Below are 21,507 nucleotides of genomic sequence, written 5' to 3' on the forward strand. Positions count from 1 at the left end.
CAATTCGCGCTGTAAAATACCTGCTACAGGATATAGAAGGAGCATTAAGATTACTCGAAGGAAAGTAATATGCAGTCTTCGTGGATTTCACGAAGGCTTTTGACTTTGTAAATCGAGAAATTCTCCTAACGATGATCGAAAACATGATCAGCGAAGCTCATCCCCTTTTTAAGTTGGTAAATAACATCTTGGTAGTGGACTACATAGAGATTGAAGATGGAGTCTACACTTCGGACCCGATCAGACAAACGAATGGTGTACTGCAGGGTGACCGGTTGAGCTCTTTACTGTTCAACATCATCACTGCCGACATTACGAATACAGTACAATCTTCACCCGACACGACAGTTATCCTCTACGCAGATGGCATGGTACTAGGGTCATCAAACAAAGTGAGCTTACAAGCTTCCTTATTAGAGTTAGAAAAGTGGGTTAACGAAAATCAGCTCACGATCAATCTTCAGAAGACGGTCCAAATTACCTTCAGAAAGGGGGGAGAGACTTTCTACAAAAGACACTCTTACCCTCTGTAGCAACGATCTAACAACAGTCAGAAAATTTAAGTACTTATGAATAACTCTTCAAACCACAGCACTGTCCTTTAGTTACCACACAGAAGAAAGAACTGCGGCAGCGATAAGGGCCATCTACAAGGTAAAAGATCTCGCAGCACTATCTTTATCCACGGCAATAATGTTATTCCACACAGTAATATCACCTGTCTTGTCTTACGGATTGGAACTAATTTGGGACCATCTCAAACTCAGAGGTCTCGAAAAGATAGAGAAAGTAAAAGCATGCTTTCTTAAATGTACTTTACAAGTTGGAAAATCGGCTCCTTCGCGCCTAGTATATGAATTGGCCAAAGAAACTTTTTACGTTCAGGACCTCAGAATGAGACTCCATCTGCCATCTACTGGAGCTTACAATGAACTTCTACGCAGAAGGGAAGAAAAGGAAAAGGAAATCGACCCCGACTTTTATACCTCAGATGCCATGTTGGTGAGAAACTGGACAAAAGAAAATCAAGATCAAAGACATATCATAACACGTCTCTCATAATCCAGAATCTTTTCATAATCCAGATGACAATTGTATATGCGTTTTATGTGGCAAACAGTGTGACAGGTTACCACATCAAGAGAAACATGTCGATAAGTGAATATTGTAAATCTTAATGCCCATTCGGGTGCCCTTTTCTAATAATAATAATAATAATAATAATAATAATAATAATAATAATAATAATAATAATAATAATAATAATAATAATTGCTAGCCACATTAGTTTACAAGTGATTGAAATACTATATACAAAGTGTAATGTCTGCATTGAAATGTTGCAGACTTAAAATGATTTTTTTGGATAGTGACAGGGAAATGATGATGTATTTTAATCAAGCGAAGAGAGGTGGTTTGATGTATCCATCATAGATGGTCATGTCCTTGTGTTGTAACTTGTTCAGACTTTGCAGGTGTTAATTAGTGACTGTTACAAACCAGAATTTCTTAAGTTACAAAATCAAGGAGAGATACTGCTAGTGTTAGGATTTCAGTTAATTGAGAAGAGTAGTATATGTAACCTTAATGGTGAGTGTCAGTGCAGTTTGAAGTTGAGAATGATGATTAAAAAGTGCATTAAGGTGGTAGCAAATCTTCTTATAAATACACGTTTAATTGTATATTTCAAGTGGGAGTATGCTGATGAATGTTGACAACGTTATTACAGTGTGCTGTGTAATTTGAGTTTTTCTTATAATATATAAGCTACTGACTAAGGTCGACAAAGGGTAACCACCCCACAGCAGGAGCGATATCTGGCCTTAATCGCCCGACGAAATCCGAGTGCACCTGCAAGACAATTGTCGGCGGAGCTTGCAGTCGTTTCAGGGGTTGCCCTTTCCCGGCAAACTGTGTACTGGAGGCTTGTTTGCCCGACGTCCAGCGGTGTGCGTCCCGCTCACTTCAGCACAGAGACGGGCCCGGTTACTGTGGAGCTGTCAACATCGAAACTGGACCATGAATGAATGGAGGCATGTGCTCTTGACACATGAATCCCGCTTCAGTTTGCAGAACGATTCCCGTCGCACATCCATCTGGAGAGAACCGGCTAGCCAATACAACCAAAGGAACAACTAAGTTTGGTTGAATTTTTATCATTTTCAACTGCATGGGTTGTAGGGTTATATTAGTGAGTCATGTGCATATATAAAGTAGTCTTGCTTGCTGAATATCTTATTTACTGAGTATGATATGTCATTCTACTCTTATGGATGAGTTATGTTCTTTCTTGTAATGTGTTGTGTTGTTATTATTGTTGTTTTACCAACGAATGTTAGTTATATTTTGTCATTGTCAAATGTACTTTGTAAGCTGGTCGAATACTTGTTTCGATTTTCGTATATTATTATAAACTGTTTCGTGTTTTTTAACTATTAAACATGATTTATATTTCATATACAACTGATTTTTCCTTACGAACATTATAACTTTATCGGCGTTAGTTATATTATTAGGAATGCATCTCCAGCTGCGTTCCACAGCAGAAATTGGGCCCAATTTTTCTGCCATGTTGGATTCTGCATTATGGTCTGATAGGTTGTAGTTGGATTTTAACCTTCATCAACATCCCTGCAACTCACACACCACTAATCCTCCACCACAATACCACGCAGTTACATACACATGGCAGATGCCGCCCACCCTCATCGGAGGGTCTGCCTGATAAGGGCTGCTCTTACAGTTACCGTATTAATGATTTCAAAATAAACAGGCTCATCTCATTTATTGTCGCTCATATTAGTTACCGGTACCGTAGGCCCTATTCATTCGATATTTTAGCGTACAGAGGCGACTCAAATATCTTCACGCTAATTTCAGTTAATAACACTGAGTTACAAAATGAATTTGTTTCAAGGCTTTGAGTTTTGATGGGTGATTGTAATATAGTTTTGCCTCCTGTTTATGAATCTGAAATCAAATTTTATAAATCACGTAAGGATTTTACAGAATTTCAAATTAAGTATTTACTTAATCTATAATGTCACTTACAGCGAAGTTTGGGAATTAAACTCCAGTAAAGTAACTATAACTAACTTAAAATAAAAAGAATCCAGAAAACAACTTATCATTTACCTTGTTTGTGAACATATAAAATTAAATTCTACAAATGGCAAGTCCACGATACAATTTTCATGACTTAAACTCTCCTCCTTTTGCTGCGGAAGTGTGATCTTCGTGATCGTCTGACGTGTTGCAACTCCGGATTGTGCCTCTTCATAGACCAGCAATAGTCAGTTAACATCACAGCATTCCACCTGCCCTGATAACGTGTTTCTATCTCTTTCATGTCCTGGTGGAACCGCTCTCCATGTTCTTCACTAAAATCTCCTAAGTTTTCAGAGAAAATGTCGAGGTGACTATGAAGGAAATGTAGCTTGATACTCATATTACAACCCAAATTTTTCATAGCTATCAACATATCTTCTACGATTTTCTTGTAATCCGGGTGCTTCCTGTTCCCCCAAAAACCGTTTATCACATTCTTGAAACCTATCCAAGCCAATCTTTCCTCAAAGGTCATCAACGTCTCAAATTGTTCATCTGTCGTAAGGCTCCGTATTTGTGGCCCCACAAAGATTCCTTCTTTTAGTTTCGCATCAGACAGGAAGGGGAATTTCTGACAGATGTACTTAAAACAGTCACCATCTTGATTTAGTCCCCTTACGAACTGTTCCATGATCCCTATTTTAATATGGAGAGGTGGCAGAATGGTTTTTTCTCGTTTCCCCAAACATGATCTTAATATATTCTTGTCTCCTGGATACATTGTTGTTCTAGATGGCCGTTCCTGTCTAATCCAGTCTGCATCACGTCTACGGCTGTCCCACAGGCAGAGGAAGTATGGATACTTTATGTAACCTAACTGTTGTCCGAGAAGCATTCCTATAACTTTTAGATCACCACATACAATCCATTCGTGCTCTGAATACTTAATTGCCGTTAATAACATTGCAAGGGTTTTATAGTTTCCCTTCAAGACGTAAGAATACGCTACAGGTATCGAACCATACTTATTGGTGATGTGTAAGTGTACAGCTTTGATATTGTTTACGGTTCCATCGATAAATAACCTCCATTCATTCTTGTTGCATGTAATTCCGTATTTTGATACTACTCCCTCAATGTTCTTAGAGCAAACAAGAGGACCCTCGTCAGTGAAGTACTCACGAAATTCTCCTTTTTCTCTTTCGGTACCAGGAAAATGTTGTACCTGGAGCTAGCAGTCTTTCTCTCCTTTAAACGAGAACCCAGCATTTGTGACAACTCCTTTGAGAGACCCAGATCTCTTACCAAGTCGTTTAGTTCACATTGAGTAAACAACTCCGGTTGTAGCTCTTCTGTGGTTATCAAGATTTCATCGCTGTCACTAGAACTAGACGATGATGATGATGATGATGATGACGATGATGATTGCAGGGTTGCTGGTGGGTTACGCACAGGAATGTCAGGTCCATGTGTTACAGGTCTGATTGCTGATTTCAGGTTTGGATATGCAATGCTTTCAATACTTTTCTTGTTATGGCCTTCAACTTTTACAATACAAAAATAACAATCATCCGTGTGATTTTTTTTTTTTTGCTCTCTCTACACCATCGGGATTCCTAAAGGTAACGACTTCTGCTTCCCCTGAGTCCATTTTCTTAATCCCGTAACACACGTATGACACACGCTATGCGGCGCAAACTTTTTATCTTGAGATCTGTACCCTTTATTTACAATCATATTTATGTCATTACCCCAATGAAGATCTTTCCTTATATTTATACCTAGGTATTTACAATGATCCCCAAAGGGAACTTTCACCCCATCAACGCAGTAAATAAAACTGAGAGCACTTTTCCTATTTGTGAAACTCACAACCTGACTTTTATCCCCGTTTATCACCATACCATTGCCTACTGTCCATCTCACAACACTGTCGAGGTCACCCTGCAGCCGCTCACAATCTTGTAACCTATTTATTACTCTGTACAGAATAACATCATCTGCAAACAGCCTTATCTCTGATTCCACTTCTTTACACATATCATTGATATATATATAAGAAAATATAAAGGTCCAATAATACTGCCTTGAGGAATTCTCCTCTTAATTTTTACAGGGACAGATAAAGCTTCACCTACTCTAATTCTCTGACTTCTATTTTCTAGAAACAGAGCCACCCATTCAGTCACTCTTTTGTCAAGTCCAGTTGCACTCATTTTTGCCAGTAGTCTACCATGATCCACCCTATCAAATGGCTTAGATAAGTCAATCGCAATACAGTCCAATTGACCTCCTGAATCCAAGATATCTGCTATATCTTGCTGGAATCCTGCAAGTTGAGCTTCAGTGGAGTAACCTGTCCTAAACCCAAACTGCCTTCTGTCAAACCATTTATTAATTTTGCAAACATGTCTTATATACCGGTAATCAGAAAGAATGCTTTCCCAAAGCTTACATACAATGCATGTCAAACTGACTGGCCTGTAATTTTCAGCTTTATGCCTAACACCTTTTCCTTTATATACAGGGGCTACTATAGCAACTCTCCATTCATTTGGTAAAGTTCCTTCACATAAATATGATTGTAAATAAAGGGTACAGATGTCTGCACATGGTTATGAGAGTATTTAGGGATTGTAGTAAGGATCTAAAGGAGAGAGCATATTTGTCTCTGGTGAGACCTCAACTTGAGGATGGTTCCAGTGTATGGGACCCTTACCATGATTACTTGATTCAGGAACTGGAAAATATCCAAAGAAAAGCAGCTCGATTTGTTCTGGGCGATTTCCGGCAAAAGAGTAGCGTTAGAAAACTGTTGCAAAGTTTGGGCTGGGAAGACTTGGGAGAAAGGAGACGAGCTGCTCGACTAAGTGGTATGTTCCGAACGGTCAGTGGAGAGATGGCGTGGGAGGACATCAGTAGACGAATAAGTTTGGATGGTGTCTTTAAAAGTAGGAAGGCTCACAATATGAAGATAAAGTTGGAATTCAAGAGGACAAAATGGGGCAAATATTTGTTTATAGGAAGGGGAGTTAGGGATTGGAATAACTTACCAAGGGAGATGTTCAATTTCCAATTTCTTTGCAATCATTTAAGAAAAGGCTAGGAAAACAACAGATAGGGAATCTACCACCTGGGCGACTGCCTTAAATGCAGATCAGTAGTGATTGATTTATTAGATGAGTGGCTAATGCACGGTGCAATAATTACACTGGGTAACATCATTTTCGGGCTTTACATGAAAATCGCAATCCACCCGCCATCCAGGCCAATGGATTCGGATCCAAGAGGCCGGATGTCAGTGGTACATTGTTCAACTTTCGGTGTAAAATATTAGCATAACACGACCAAAGAATAGTCTTGTAGTGAAAGCAGTTTTTAGTGGTTTCTCTAAGTGTTCTACCATGTCAGGATATAGAGAGGACTTCTTCTAGTTCATCAAGCTGAAATTCTGTTTTCTTCTGTCAGGAGGTAAGTTCGAATACGTTGCGGATATAATAATGTATTACTTTTGGCAGCTACGTCAAGCAGTTTTGGTAATAGACGCGTAACGGTTACAACTGGTGGTGATTGTACAATTTATTTATTTCCAAGCCAGTAATAGTGCTCGTCACAAACTTAGATTTATAATGGGAGATAAACATGTGATTTGCTGTGGAAGTGTTACTGTCACAACTTTCTTCTACTTCAGCATGTTTTTTACGATAATGTTAAATTGAAGTTCTGTAGGAAGGAGGAAGTTTCATCTCGAGCTGGCCGTCATGCTGTGTAGAACTCGCCGGTGACTGGTACAGCTCCTATCCGGCAGCAGAGTCACGTTCTTAATCGTATGATTTCAACTTTCGTTTCAGTCATTAATAGAGGGGAAGGTGGTAATACAGGACGGGGTTGGAACATGGGACACATCAATTCCAGCTATTCTAATGGCGTGAACGTATTGTGGCAGCGCCATTTTGTTTCTGATTCTATATAGCCTTGTCAGAGAATGTAGCGCATCAGTCGCTTGAGGGCTGTTGTTGTGAGAGGAGGGTTTAGATTTTCAACGAGTTGAAAGTTTTCTCAGACGGATATTTCCGCTTGTGTTCTTCAGCAATTAGGTAAGGTACAGTTATTTCATTTCTGCTATTGTACAGAGGATAGTAGTAGCTTTATAGTTGTTACATGTTTCGCCCTCTGAATAAACGTACGTTGGAATATTTTAAGGTTAAATACTCCTAGGCTATTGGTGGCATTATGGGACAGACATGTCCCATATTACAACTACAATGTTTATGTGTGCAGGTTTCGACCGCTCGCTGGTTAGAGATGCGAAGGACAAAGTTGGGGCCTTCACCGAAGGCAATCCGTAAAAAGTGGAATGAAGACGACATGAAAGCTGCAATTACAGCCGTGAGAACAAAACAAATTAAGTGTGCGACAAGCTGCTAATCATTACAATGTGCCAAGATCAGACAGGTGACATTGCTGTCTACGGAATCAAAGTCACAGGGATTTATCCTCTGGACAAAAGTGTTTTCATAGAATCTGATTTCATTGATTGCCAACTCCAGTTCAACCAAGATTAGATCACAGTGGACAGAGCAATTATTTTAGTCCTCAGGATATTGCACCTGTTCTCATTCTGAAGAAAAAGACAAGTAACAGGGGACGAAAAGCATCAGTATCCACAGTGGTCACAGGTTCACCGTACAAGACATCACTTGAAATTTCTCGACAAAAGTAAAGTCCCAAAGATGCCCATCAAAATGAAAGACCTAGTACATTAGGATACCAGATAACTTCGAACAACCCTTCTAGTGCTTCAAACAGGCAAAAATCAACTTCAAATGGAACCTCTGCTACATTGAAGACGAAGACAACAAGTAGACCTAAGCTACAACAATAATCTCTACGTGCAAAAAGAAGACTGCCATTCAGAGAAGAATCTTCTGACTTGGAAGACAAAGACGTGTCAAATATGGGGAATCAGAATTATCCCTTCCTCCTAAAGACTCAAAACCAGGAGAAGATAATGCAGAATGCATCTTCTGTAGTGAGATGTTTAAAGACTCGAAAGCGGGAGAAATGTGGATTAGAGGCATAGTTTGTAGCAGATGGGCTCATGTGGATTGCTCAGCATGTGAACAAGCTGTTTTTATTTGTGATTTCTGCACATAGACATTTTGTTTCTTTAAAGAATTCTGTTGTCTTTTCTTCTGATGACATTTCTTGTTATGAGAGTTGTGACCTTTTTAAAATGAAAGAAACAGTCAAGGAAAGTTTGAAAGACTGAAAGTGTGGTTTCATACTAGTATGTATACATTTCTAATGTTATAGATTCATTAACTACAAAATTATAGTAATGCTACATTGAAATAGAATTTCACTCTCTGTGTCCCATATTTCAACCTCAAATTCTTAGTGCTCATCTTTGCAGCATGTTTACTTTTTTGGAAAAATGACTATAAATATTTGTAATTTGGTATTTATTATCTTGGAGGTACGAAGTTAAATGATATTTAGATTGGGATTTACTGTCAGTTACCTTGTATAAAATAAATATTCGGTGATAATGACTTAGGAAAAAGTATGACCCATACTACCACCTTCTCCTCTACATCGCTGTGCGAGTGCAAGTCTACGGTATCTGGTAAATCATGTTATTGAGAAAATGGGGGTTTTAAGTTTTCTAAAGGTTCCAAACAATGCCCGTGCAAAACCGTGACAACTTCGGATATCGTGGTGAATTCTCTTTCAGTTTCCAGTTAAAACCCATGTATCTGTACATGACACTGTTTTGTACTGAACTTCGTACCGAATTTCTTTAAATAAGCTGAACTCCAGCGTTATACAACTATTTTAAGGGTCTAATGTTACATACTTACCATTGTTCACACTTTTACGTTGAGATCACATTAAAATACACCTACTGAACTGAAAATGGACTTATCGTGGTTTTGGTGGCGAAATATCAGTGTATGACTTAAGGAGGAATGCTGTCTGTTGGTGCTTGATCTTTGTTTACACAGTAGGCTACTTGTTTGTCCGGTGGAGATACAAATTGATAGGAATTAATTTCTGGTATTAAGATTTCCTGTCCATATGTGACCTAATTATTAATTATTTTGACAGAATATTGTTTTAGTTAGGAGAGGGGGCATTATTACCTGAATAGCTGTGGCTCGAATTCTTGTACTTACTCTGTTGGAATTTTCACCTGAAGAAACAGATGGTATTGAGAAAATGTCTGCCGTAAAATCCATACCAAGAATAATGAAACCTCAGAGTCTAAAAGTGACATGTCACAGCGTGTGCAAGATGTAATGGCAGTTTCAGTGACATAACTATCAATTGGTCTTGTCACTAGACAATACTGTTATAGTGGATGGTAGGAATCTGTGGGCCATTTTGCGAGTCAAACCTGGGGCTAATGGTCTTGTCGCTAGCCAGACATGTCTCATATTCTGTCATGTTCTTATCTGTAGGCAGTGAAAGAATAGCTCTGAACTTGGCAACATTGTGCAGCACACTGTGAACCATGCCATGTTGGATTTTGATCTCTCACCTTGAGTTAGTTACTACAATTTTACTGAAATCCTCTTTGTTTTATTCTTCTGACTAGAGTTAAGGGAAAAGGGTCACCTACCTCAGATTTACATCCCCTAAAATCTAAATCCCCTTAGTGACATGAACATATATCAGGGGTATTATTGCAATTCCCAATGTTTAATTCAGTGATTGAAGATGATTCCCAAATTGTATGTGTATACAATTGCTTGTATTTTGCAGGGTATTTTGTCATAAAGTATGGAGGAACCTGTCTTTGTCAAATGTGAGCCATGGTGGTCTTTAAATACAGAAGATGAACCCCCAAACCTTGTAAGTTGATTATCATAAATAATATTTAATAATTGAGAATGTAACATGGAGTCAATTGGATGAAAGCCAGTGGAGTTTTTTCAGACCACAGAGGGGCTGTCAGACCAGCCAAGTAACTGTAAAATACTATGAGAAGAGTAGACAGTTACTCTTATATTTTGCAGATTTAGAATAGGCATATTACAATGTACCAACTAAAAGTTGTTGGTTGTTAAGCATAGAATATTACAGGCTCACTGTAGTTACTGGTTATTCATGGTATACATGGATCATTATATAGCAAGGAGGGATTGAGGTGAGTGGAAATATAGTAAGATTCTTGACTATGTGATGGATTTGGTCAGAGTGGCAGATCTCCAGTGTAATGTTTTCGAGCTGGAAAGGAGGTGGAGTGAGTTAGTATTTCCAAGACTGAAGGATGTCTGTTGGCAACAACAAAAGAAAATATATGGAGACTGAATGTCTGTTAGAAAAAGTGAATATGAAAAAGTAGATCATTTTAAGTGCCAGGATGGTGATATGTTACGTGAAATTGTATGTAGATGTAACAGAGATGTTGCAGTGACCATTGGTATTCCTCAAGAAAGGACTCATTTCAACACTGTTTGACATCAACTTTGTGGTATGGGAGGTAAGCTGGAAGGACTCAGAATATGTTATTCATAAGCAGGAAGTAACTACACATGAAAATATCAAAAGTGATTGGTGGTACAATTACGGGTTTGAACAATTGCAGGATGGTACTCAGACTGAAAAGAATAAGGATAAGTTAGGAATGCTGTCAATGATAATTGTGTGCATATAAACCTATGTCCTCAACTGCATTGATCTCATATTTATCTTCTTTCTCACCTCACCATTTGGTTCGTTATTACCCTGCAGATAGATTTCATAAGATCCTTGACAAGAACTAAATTTAACCTTGGTTATTGCGATTTGCAATGGAATAGTTTTTCAGTTTGAATAACGTAGTTGAATGTTCATGTTCGCTTATGTTTCTACAACAGAGCTTTGTTTGAATACAAAGGTAAGTGGTTTCACATGAGGAGAAGGTGCGTTCTTGATGCTGTGGGTGTAGCACAAGATGGTATCTGCTGAACTGCATTTATAAAATAAAAGGTGAATTAACAGGACACTCGATCTCTGCAATTTTGTCACATATTTATTTTGCCCCCTGTCTCATTTAATTGGCATCCCTTGGTAGGGGTCTTAGTGTTGTGCCATTTTACTTTGTATTGTTTATGGTGTTGCAAATTAATATTTTCTTTCATTTTGGTTCTGTTCGGCTTACAATCTGTTTGGAGTGATTTTCAAGCTTAATGTTCTTAGATGATGTGAAGCACTTCCCAAAAGGGAGCAGCTATACTTGTTTTATTGGTCATATGCTCTTACTCAATCCCACATTTTTGCCCTGTTTTACCTTTGTCTTACTTGATATTGGTCTGCATCATATTGCAAGATCTCTCCAGTTTTTTTGGTTACTCTTGCTGAAAGAAGAGATGTAGTTTCGACTACATACTTTATTTTGGGGTGCATTTTTTGTGGCAACATTCTCTACTACCATTACTAAATGAAAGGCACCAAAACCCTTCATACACATAGTTCATTGTACTATTCCATCATTAACATCAAAATCTCATTTTAAAAATATTGGGTGGTTGAACAACACAGTCCAATTATTGTGATGTTTTCTGCTAAATTCCAGTTGTTCTTCCAGGGGTCCCGGGCCTCATATCTCCATCCTTAATTTTTATCCATTCTTGGCAGTAATTCCTGTTAGTTAACTGTGATTAGATGGAAGGGAAGTTTAGTTTATGAGTGAAGGCAGTATTTCATGTTCATTTCAAAATATCCGTTTGAAAAATAGGAATTTGGTGATGGTAAATTTAGGCCTCATCCCCGCCCTTCCTATCTTATATCCCCGTATTCATCCATTCTTGTGATGATATGATTTTTTTGCAAGGAAGGCTGGGCACACGTGCCCGAGCACCGTGAAATTCCTATCGATTCAGTTCTTCCACTTCCTTGCCATTTCATGATGTGTTGAGTTTTACAGCTAGATGCCATTCCCAACTTCATTACCATTGGCATGAGTGGGGTAGCAAACAAATGAGCCTGGCATGAGACAGATGGAATTTAATCATTGATACAGGAATGAAAAAAAAATAGGAACATTTATACAGAGAAATATTATCTAACACTCAATCCATGAACATTATTTTGTTTCTGTACCTATGAGCCATAGCAAAAACTTTGTCAAAATAAAACTTTAACACAGTGGATGCTTTCCTACTAGACGCCTCTTTTTAGATGTAAAAATTTACAATAATTCCAAAAGTAAAACAACTACGTAACTGTCACTTAGTACCATGTATTGTAGAAGTTGAAATTTGCTGTCTTACCTCCTATTGAGAACAAACTACATGACAAGGATGCTGGTGTATTCTGCAAGTACAAACACCCTAAGCTACTCATAATTGAGTAAAACAGACATTTCAATTCTAGAAGATGAAGAAGTATTTGTGTGCAACATTTTCAAAAAAAATGGGCATGGTACCATACCGCTCAGAGTATGTATGTTGCTTAAATGATTCCCCCAACAGCCTTACTGTTCTGTTGAAGTAACAACTGTAGATTGCATTGTTGTGTCATTGTGCAATATAGGGATAATTTTTTTAGGGTAGTCATCTCAATTAGGAACACCTGCGCTAAATTTCAGCTCCTCCTCTTGTTGGAAGTGACTTATTTTAGGATGTATTTTTAATGTACTTGGTTCGATCCCCATGAAGAAACTCTCTGGTATCATAAAGTTGAACATACAGGGGGCTCAATTAATGTTTGCAGTACAGTATAGCATTGATCACGCATTGAGCATAGTAATAATAATCGTGAGGGAATAACAATATTGGAACCTTTTACATGACTACCCAACAACACTTAAATGGTTGTCAATCATTAGGCTTGAGTGTAGAAGGGAGGGTTTAAAACAAGGATGAAAATTGTAAGATCATGATCAGATACCTTGAGAAACTACTAAACTCCAAATATCCATGATAAATGGCAAAGAAAAAAATCTGAAACAATGAACAAAATTCAGTTGCACCGGACAAACACAACTTCATAAAATAATTGCAGAGCTGAAGAATAACAAACCACAGGTGAAGGCTTAGTCACAGAAGAGATTCTGTAAATTGGTGGAGAAATCACATGTACAAATTTAAGGCAAGAAATGGAAAGTATCTGGGAATCGAAAGTAATCCCTGATGATTGGAAAACTACTTTCATTCATCCTTTACATAAGAAAGGTGGTAGAATGGATCCTAATAATTAATATTGTGGCATTTTGATTGTTCCCGTACTATATACGGCATTATCCAAGGAACTGCAGATGAGGCTAGTGGAGCTAATACATCAACAGCTTGGAGAATATCAAGCTTATGATTCAGTTGACAGGGTATTGCTGTTCGACATACTGGTAGAAGTTGATGTAGATGCCAAAGTAACTGTATTATTCAGATACTAATGGACACCCATTCCAAGTAAACTTCACGGAGCAGCTCTTGAAGGAGTTTGAAATCAAAACGGGGGTCATACAGGGTGATGAGCTATCACTGGTACTCTCCAGCTGTGTTTTGGAAAAGATCATCTGCAAATAGGAAAACAGGATGAGAAAGGACTGCTCAACCAAGTGTACATTGGAGGATCATAAACAGCATCGAGATCAACTGCCCTACATTTGTATATGATCTTGTGATCCTGTCTCGAAACTCTAACTCAGTTAAATACACTTAAAGCACAACTCCAAATTTCCCTTGAAAAAACCAAGTATGTGACCAACATCAAAACAGCCCCTATCACTTCATGGTAACATAGCAAGAGTAGACAGTTTCAAGTACCTCAAGAAAATCTACACCTGACAGCCATCAAGAGAGAAGCCAGCTGCACCTAGCAAGAGAAAATTGCAATTGATTTTTTGCAGGACACAGGCTTTATACAAGGAAAGACCAATACAAGTCAAGCTGAAGTAAGACACTATGACACATTGATTAAAATGGAGTGTCTGTATGCTAGTGAATGCCTCCAATGACAGGAATGTCAGGACTAAGAGAAAGAGAGAAATTTGAAATATCCAGAGGTCCAAAAATTGTGGGTGGCCAGCTTATGGGGAAGTGGAGAAGTGTACCAGGAAAGCAAAAGTTTGACTCAGTCATTGAGGAAAAGAATACTCAAATTTAATGGACATCTGTTTAAAATGGATGAGAAGAGGCTGACAAAATAAATTTGTAAATGATTTGGTAGTAGACATAAAATTTCTGACAAATGGGTCAGGGAGGTAAAAAATGATCTTGAGCAGTCTGAATTAAATGAGGAAGTTATCCTAAAATGAAAAAGTATAGATCAGTGATTGACAGCTTCAGTGGTTTCCATGATGAATGGAAACTGAATAAGGGATGGACAGAGGAAAGATGACAGGCTGGCAGAGAAAGAATGCAAAGATTTTGGGCTGCAAGGAAGGCTTCCAATAATGTTTGATTGTTGCTTGACATGGTCTCAAATAGCCATATATGAATATAGTAATAATTGGCAAAGCAGTAGGGATTTCATGCCCTTTTGCTGAGTCAACATTGTTAATTGGTGCAGTATATGAAAGATCTATTACCTCTCTGACTTAACGAAGGTCATCACATCATAACATAACCTAACAACCTCTCAGTTTCTCTTGGAAGAGCCCTGTAGGCCAGGTTAGAGACCAAGGGACTCTCCCCTTGGATCATGCCCCTGTCCACCAAACATTAGCTGGTCTTCTTGGCTGTTCACCTCTTCCTCAGGCTTGAAACTGGACAGGTGGATCAGTTTGAGAGACCAGATATTGGTATGTGAGGATCTTGTAAAGAACATGGTCTTTTATACTCAGTGTGTGGAGGGTAAATTGGAAGTTGGAGGAGGAAAAGAGGGCAAAACATATCTGAAGACAGCAATATTTAAAGGTGAAGGAGAATAGACCGTGTCGCACTATTGAATTGGTGTGCGGGTATAGGCTTCACTAGTTTGGTGACAGATGGCAGCAGCTGTATGTAGTTCATCTCCTTTTTATTAGTACCGGAGAGCACCACCATGAGATATTTAGGTCATTGTGTATGTATATGAAGGTTTTTTTATATAGACATGATAGGGATTGTGCAAGTTAACTGAGTGATTTGTGTTGCAGACCTGTCAGGTTAAATTAAAATTGTAATCAATACAACAACAGTGTTCTGTGTTTTAACATTTAATTTTAAATATTTATGGGTGTTAATATAAGTTAGATTAGGATGTTGTGATTTGATATATGTAAAGCTCGTTGATGAAAAAAGTGGATATCTTTTGAAACATGTACAAGTATTAATTGTATAAAAGACCTGTATAAAAATATTGAGAGGAGTATATAACTCCCTGTGAAATTTTTAATGAACTTAGAGACCAAAAAGATGGTCAAATTCATAGACCTGTCAGGTTGCATTTGGGATGTAGTGGTTTTGAACAGCTTTGCTAACAGCCCTGAAGTCAGTGTTCTGTTGTTTACCATTTCCATACCTTTACTAAGGCTACTGCCTTCTTGCAACTCTTTTCTGTCCTGTCATTGCCATGGGGCATGTCTGTGTTCATTTGTGTAAAAAAATAATAACAACAAAATCAGTGGTTATACTGGACTAATGTGTGATAGCACTTTCTGATCAAGGGAGCAAAGTAATTGGGCACTATGTCACTCTTCATTTCTGTAATATGTCTCCATATTAACACCTTATCTCTCTGCTGCAGTTGATTATAGAATAGTTGATGATCCAACCAGTTTTTTGCTGGGGACTCAACATATAACAAGTGAGATGGAAGAGATATCTCATGATGGCTGTACTTGCTAGTACTAGTGCTCTGAATTTTTAAATATTGAGATGAGTAAAATAATTATCAGTATTTATGCACACTTTTCCTGATGTATCCCTTGCATTATAATAGGATGGTTTTCTTCTACTGAACTGCACCCTTTAGCTTTAAGGATCTCCTATTTGTAGAAATGTTCTCTATATTTATAATTCTTTTAAATTAACTCATACACTCAAAGGTAATGAATTGTAAAGTTTATTTGTAGGTGACTGTATTAGCAAATGTTTGGAAATTTCATGCCTGATATATATTAATTTTCACAGGAACATTCTCAACCTGTATCAGAAATGATACCTCTGAAACAAGAAACTAAATTAGAGTTAATGGAGCCTGGGCCAACACAGGCAAATTCATTTGAGGTAATGTATATAATTTAATAAGCCATTGTCTGATAATGGAAATAGTGAGAAGATAGCCAAACAGATTTCGCTGTGTGACCCTTTATTTCTGTACATACAATTTGAATGTCCTTTTATAACCAGACTTTCATATTTGCTTTGGGTTGTTCCAAGATCTCACACTAGGTATCATGGAGCAGATGGTATATTTGCAAAGGCCTCCACTACCTATTGTGTAGGAGCTGGTATCATTGCTACTAATGCTTTTGACTGTATAAATATCTTTGAACGCAGAGTTTCTGTACATTTTTGTTTGTTACTGTTATTGGTGTTGAGTAGTATAACATGAGAAAACTACAGATTTGATTTCAAAGAGGGACTCCGTATCATAGGGCACTAAGTCAGAATATGTTCTAAACTGTCGTTTTTGTAGGCTTGTTAGGTATTCTATACAATATTCTAATTTTCTTCACACAGTTTCAAGGTTTTCACTAGGTGTTGTAATGCATATTTAGGTGTTGTGTGACAACTAGCATTTTTCCAAGGCCTATAGCTCCATACCATACAACAGCTGAAACAGTTCCAAGATATTTTGCAATGTGCATAGTGCATGGCAGCTGGCATATTGCAGGAATTGCCTATTCATGGCCGTTTCATATTAGCTTGATTTCATGACAGTTGTGTGAATTGTGTATAACTTGCTTCTTGAAGTTTTGATATCATGAGTTGATTGAGTTATCTTCACTACATAAACTCTCACATGCAAATTAGTTTACATGTGTTGGGATACATCCCCATCCCTGCAGTTGATTCTGCAGAGACTCATCTGAGGAGAAACTGTTTGGGAGGACTAGACCAACTGCATTGAGATCTGGTAGAATGATGAGTGAAGGCAGTAAACTTGATGATAATTGTAATCCTGCTATAATATATGAGTACATAAAATAAATACTTTTTTTCTGTAGTTTTAAATGTAACATGGTGTATCACAGTTATCAATTTCAATGAAAGTAACATGGTCAATGGAGATGTCAAAACTTTGCCTAACTCCTGTCATTGTTATATAATAATATGTTTTGTTGGAAACAATGTCTGCAGAAATATTTATCATTGGAAGAAAATGAAATGGAAATGTTTTCTTTCAAGAAAATGATTAGGAAACTGTCTTGGAAAGGTGGTAAGCAATTCATAAATGCGGATAGCTTTGTTGGGATGAGGACCATTACATGTCTACTTTACAGTTAGAATCCTCTTTGCAGTGGAAAGAAACAAAGTGACAAGTGAAGTCATGAATAGAAACATTGCAACAAGGAATGGTGCACCTAATAGGATAAACAGAATAGCTTTCTTTCGTGGAAAGAGGAATGTCATGTCCCTTCAAGTTTCTCCTTTTCTGTTGCCACCAGTTCAACTGCTACTCTATGATTTTGTGTTCCTTTTCATTTTCCTACCCCTCCATATAATTATGACTTGATTTAACCCTTCACATCTTCTTTTTCATTTCCATTGGAAGATGCATTGATTATTTTTGTGCTAGTATGATACTTATTTTCTTATCTGCTTCTTGTATATATATTTTACCCTTCTCTCCTTATTTATTTATAGCCTTGTAAAGATATTAAGGAAGAAATCTTCATTGAACAACATCAACCTGTTCCAAATACCAAAGAAGAAAGCAAGTAAGTACATCACTAAACCTACATAATATGAAATATCTCCATTACGTATTTACTAACATACTCACTTGCATGTATTTTTTATATTCATGTAGTGCCCATTTTCATCAATTTAATTTTCTCCTTACAAGGTTAAGGTCGGATAATCTTAAAAGCTTCTGGTTAGAACTAGGTGAAATGTTCAGGATCTTTGAGAACATGTTTTATCTGTTTATAGTTTTAGCAGGAACAGTCTGTGAAATGTATGCGAGATAAATCAGGTATTTCTGAATTAGGTTCGTTTCATTTCTTTGAGCAACCGTGAAGCTTGTCTTCAATCTTTCACTGTCACTGCAGTATAAATCATCATATTTTTTAATATCGGAAATGTGATTTGCAAATATTTCCTCCAAAGCATTCTCAACTTTCTCAGAAATATGGACTTTTATACCTACCGTTTCACACAGCGATAGATTGTCCACTAAATGTACAAGTTCAGCATTGTTTGATTTCATATATAATGAAAGAGAATTACTTCAAACTATGGTAATTAAATACAGAAACTTGGTCAACCATTGTTTTGTTGTTCAATATATTTGTTTGGTACATTTATTTATATTGGCTTCTTTTCTAACACTTGACCTCATTATACAACTGTTGCCTGCAGGTGTATTAACTTAAAATGTACTAGAGTTGCAGTATACTCAAACACACACTCTCACCTTCATAGAAGAATTTTTTTTTTTTTTTTTGCTAGTTGCTTTACGTCGCACCGACACAGATAGGTCTTATGACGACGATGGGACAGGAAAAGGCTAGGAGTAGAAAGGAAGCGGCCGTGGCCTTAATTAAGGTACAGCCCCAGCATTTGCCTGGTGTGAAAATGGGAAACCACGGAAAACCATCTTCAGGGCTGCCGACAGTGGGGTTCGAACCTACTATCTCCCGAATACTGGACACTGGCCGCACTTAAGCGACTGCAGCTATCGAGCGCGGTATAGAAGAATTTATATGGTGTACTGTACACTAACCATTTTGAATATCAAGTAATCTTGCTCTCCAAGAATAATTATACATGTTACATAGCAGTCAAGTAGTGAAGATGACATCTGATTTAATGTATCAGTGTTCTGTGTTTTTATGAGAATTTAGTCTTGTAATTTGTTCCTACAGGTGTCGTCTTTCTTTGAATGCATTTGATCCCAATTTGCAAAGGAAAAAATCTTGACAGAAGAAGACGGATTAGGTGCATTAAGGAAAGATGTGTCTGAATTTTTAAGACAGTGAAGACGAGTTTTCAGTGAATGAATCTGTGAAATCCATTCACAGTGATGTTATGTTCCATCAAAAACAGTCACATGACAACTATCGTTTTCCTTTTCATTTCATACTTGTTCAGTAACTTTGTACATCTAGAGTTGGCATGTGTCATAATTTGCTGAACATGACCTAGTTTTTATAATTTGAATATCTGAAAGGAAATAAAATTTATTTTCAACTGCCCAGAATTATCTAGTAACACTCATGTTTACCAAGGAAGCAGTCCAGCATAAAATGATCAAAAAATAAAAATAAGTCTTGAATAAACAAATACAATTTTGTATTCCACAGTTAGAAATGACAGGCATTGGAGATAAATAACTCTCTTTCAAGCATGATTGCATCATTTCTATCATTCATTAGAGCAGCAGCTGACTGTGCACATGATTTTTGCAGCTCTAAAATAAATCATTGAGAGTTCCATAATCCTTCAGTTTTGCTTGTTGGGTTGTAATTGTAATAATGAAAATAACAAAAATGTCTCATTTCCTCAGTTTCCTGATGGTGAGAAGTCACCCAAACAAATTGAATCATAGATAAGAATGGGTAAAAGAACTCTAAACCATACAAAGAAAGTACGAAATGTCCCAAATACTTTAAGGTGGAGGAGTTGGAGACTTGAAATTGCAATGAAGGAATATAAAATTCAGGCAAAATTGAAACAACAATGGGCTGACTCATTATGTGATAGGAAACTCTTCTTACTTATCTAAATCCAAGCTTGAAACCAGTACTTAGTGAGAAAAAATTGTTGCCAAGGGAATATATAATGCAAATAAAGATCATTTTGTAATGCTATCAAATTGCATAAACTGTTCCCAAATGCATGAAAAATAATCAATCAACTGAATGTGAGATGGGAGGAGAAGTTTTGTGTAACACAGAAGTAGCAAGGGAAGTGACGCTATTGCACCTGGACACATCATTCCAAATTGAAGACTAGGAGACAAAAGAATTAGCAGCCACAATCAAAGATTGGATCTCCATACCTAATATTTTAAATGTAATTATCGATTCAATACGGACCGTAAAAATGAAATATTTGACACTAAACTACTCTGTTTTAGTTTTAACACTAATGAATTAGCTGTCACACTCCACTCTGAGAGATATGCAATATTCAGGAAAAATGTACTCAGAAGTGGCCACATTTCACTTTTATATAATAATGCATACAATAGTAAGATGTAGTTACCCAATTTTGAATCCTGTTCCCAATTGTGATATGAAAATTGGTCCTGCCCTGCACACTGGTTGATGCCATATATACCTTTCCAACTTTACCGAGATTAATCAAGGTGTTTTCAGACTTTATTTGGATGGTTGTTGCCATTTGGTTTCAAAGTATTTGAAACTTCTGTAATATAAAACAGGTCAGTTTTTCTGTGAAAGGCAAGTAAAAAGTAGTATTAAAAATGGAGGGATTTGTAAATTAATGATTTATTTTAAGGTGAATTTCTGCTGTAACTCACATTAGCAAATATATATGGTAAATGTAAATTAGTTTTATTCCTTCTTCAGGAAAATGAATGAGTGAATAAATGAGTAACTTTGTTTCAGTTATGTGACCTGAATCATGGGCTAATGGCATGTATTTACACAAACTGTGCTTTTAAAGAATTACTTTACAGCATCATTCTGATATGGTAGGCACCAAGGTAATCCACAAGTTACAAGAAGGTATTCCCAGAATATTGTTTTCTCTTTTCAATTCCTTCTTTTCATGCATTGTTTGCTTAACTTTTCCACTCCAGCTACCACTCCCAACGTATGTGTTGCTCTTATGAAGTAGCCTAAATCTCTTCCTCTTGCAATTTGCTCACATTACGCCAGGGTGAACACCGACCTGTTTTACAAAGACTTTCTCTGTTTGCTCTATTCAGTATAAAATTCCTGCAGTTCTGCTTCTCTATTTCTTTGACAAACCTTCAGCAAACATATTGCAACACTTGCCATTATTATTTCAGACACGCTCTCTTTCATTATCTGTCATAGCTTGCAGTGATTCAGGAATGCAGGTCTTCCTTGACCCCTACAATGGTCCAAACTCCAGAGGTATATACATCACATGACAAAACTGACATAAACCTATCCCAGTCTGTAAAGGAGTAGCTAGCATCATTTCAATTGAGAGAAGTGGGCTATTAGGTGTAGAACTACTGCTCCAGGATCTGGAAAGGATTAAAATCGAAGAAAGCCACAGTTCTATGTTTTTGTGGCATGTCTTAGAACTCGTGTGGGACAAAATTCTGTCTGTCAGACATTTAAAATCTATACAAATAGATGGGACATTGTAAATAATAATATTAAATGTTTCATCTATCCAAGTTCACATCTTCATGTCACTCAAATTGCTTCAAACCAGA

At 37.2% G+C, this 21,507-nt stretch overlaps 1 protein-coding gene across 1 annotated transcript in view; it reads left to right on the forward strand.

Annotated features, from left to right (window-relative positions):
• The first annotated feature begins 9,834 nt into the window (after window positions 1-9,834).
• LOC137501027 (gastrula zinc finger protein XlCGF8.2DB-like) overlaps window positions 9,835-21,507 on the forward strand; it is a 31,676-nt gene continuing 20,003 nt past the window's right edge. The window contains exons 1-3 of the mRNA XM_068227883.1: window positions 9,835-9,906; window positions 16,092-16,187; window positions 17,772-17,845. Coding sequence (XP_068083984.1) covers window positions 9,835-9,906; window positions 16,092-16,187; window positions 17,772-17,845 — 242 coding nt within the window. The remainder of the gene's footprint in view (window positions 9,907-16,091; window positions 16,188-17,771; window positions 17,846-21,507) is intronic.

Source organism: Anabrus simplex, chromosome 5 (assembly GCF_040414725.1).
Source record: "Anabrus simplex isolate iqAnaSimp1 chromosome 5, ASM4041472v1, whole genome shotgun sequence".
Classification (NCBI taxonomy): Eukaryota; Metazoa; Arthropoda; class Insecta; order Orthoptera; family Tettigoniidae; genus Anabrus; species Anabrus simplex.